Below are 1274 nucleotides of genomic sequence, written 5' to 3'. Positions count from 1 at the left end.
TAATATTTATTTATTATATGTGAGATGTGAGTACACTGTAGGTGTCTTCAGACACTCCAGAAGAGAGCATCAGATCTCATTAAGGATGGTTGTGAGCCACCATGTGGTTGCTGGGAGTTGAACTCAGGACCTCTGGAAGAGCAGTCAATACTCTTAACTGCTGAGCCATCTCTCCAGCCCCAGAAGATTCTTAATTATCAAACTGGAGCCTATACACATAAAAGCAAATATTATGTACTCATACCACACACACACACACACACGCACACACACACACACACGGAAAGAAGAAGGAGGAGGAAGAGAAGAAAGGAGGAGGAGGACAAAACTCAAGAGACAGGGCCTGTGTCAGGCTTACTTTCTCTGGTTGTCTGTCAGTGTGATGCCTTGAGCTGAGACCTTGAAATGGACAATGGCTGGCACTGGGACGGGGCTGCAGCTCAGAGCTGCAGAGCTGGCCCTGGCCACAGCCTGAGGGCCAGTCAATGACTCTGTCTCCACAGAGGTCAGGTAGAGCACACTGCAGGCTAAGGAGACAGGAGGTAAGTTGATGAGCTACATAGCTTTGCCAGGACCTGGACCTGTCACCCATTAGCTTCTGATCCCACCATCTTGTGCACTTCCCTGACCAGTGCTGCCAGAATATACTGGAATCACACACTGACAAATTAGAAAGGCAACTGCCAGACTCCAAGGGAGCCACAGCCAGCAACAGTGGGGGAAGAACTGAGGAGACACATTTTATTAAGTTCTCGCCTCTGCTGTGGCTGTGATTCCTGTATTGTAAACCTTGAGAACTTGACCCGTGACCCCTTCCTCACCTCCTGAAGATATGGGGCTCCTCTGCCTTTGCCGGTGAAATATACCTGCTGGGTCTGCCACCCACAGCCCTTGCAGTGCCCCTTCTTGTATCTGGAGTCTACAGTATCCTCCTAACTACCAGGGAGAGGAAGGGGGAAGCAAGAGTCTACCTGCTCCCTGACGTAGGAGGTCTGCTGCCGTGCTCATGTTGGTGGGCACTGGGGCCTCTGGGGTTTCTTCCAGAGGATCTGAGGAGATGAAGGCCACCAAGTAATGTCGAGAGGGAGGGGCTCTCCTAGCCTCCCTAAAGTAAGGTGGAAGAAACGGGACCTCTATTTGGGTGTAGGGGTAGTGAGAGCCAGGAGATGGATCACCCACCTTTGCTAGGAATTCGCAGACAGCAGGGCAGGGAGATGGGAGAGATGGAGTGCTGGGAGACCAGGGCAGACAGGCTTCCTGTGGGGGGTGGGGGG

At 52.0% G+C, this 1274-nt stretch overlaps 1 protein-coding gene across 7 annotated transcripts in view; it reads right to left on the bottom strand.

Annotated features, from left to right (window-relative positions):
• Tns2 (tensin 2) overlaps window positions 1-1274 on the bottom strand; it is a 17888-nt gene that overhangs the window by 1270 nt on the left and 15344 nt on the right. For all 7 annotated transcript variants that reach the window (XM_031356587.1, XM_031356607.1, XM_031356601.1 and 4 more), the window contains exons 24-26: window positions 1180-1257; window positions 972-1049; window positions 359-527 (exon numbers count right to left, since the gene is read on the bottom strand). In XM_031356587.1, the coding sequence (XP_031212447.1) occupies window positions 359-527; window positions 972-1049; window positions 1180-1257 (325 nt within the window). The remainder of the gene's footprint in view (window positions 1-358; window positions 528-971; window positions 1050-1179; window positions 1258-1274) is intronic.

Source organism: Mastomys coucha, unplaced genomic scaffold (genome assembly GCF_008632895.1).
Source record: "Mastomys coucha isolate ucsf_1 unplaced genomic scaffold, UCSF_Mcou_1 pScaffold11, whole genome shotgun sequence".
NCBI classification, from domain to species: Eukaryota; Metazoa; Chordata; class Mammalia; order Rodentia; family Muridae; genus Mastomys; species Mastomys coucha.
This window is presented reverse-complemented; position numbering and strand designations above follow the sequence as displayed.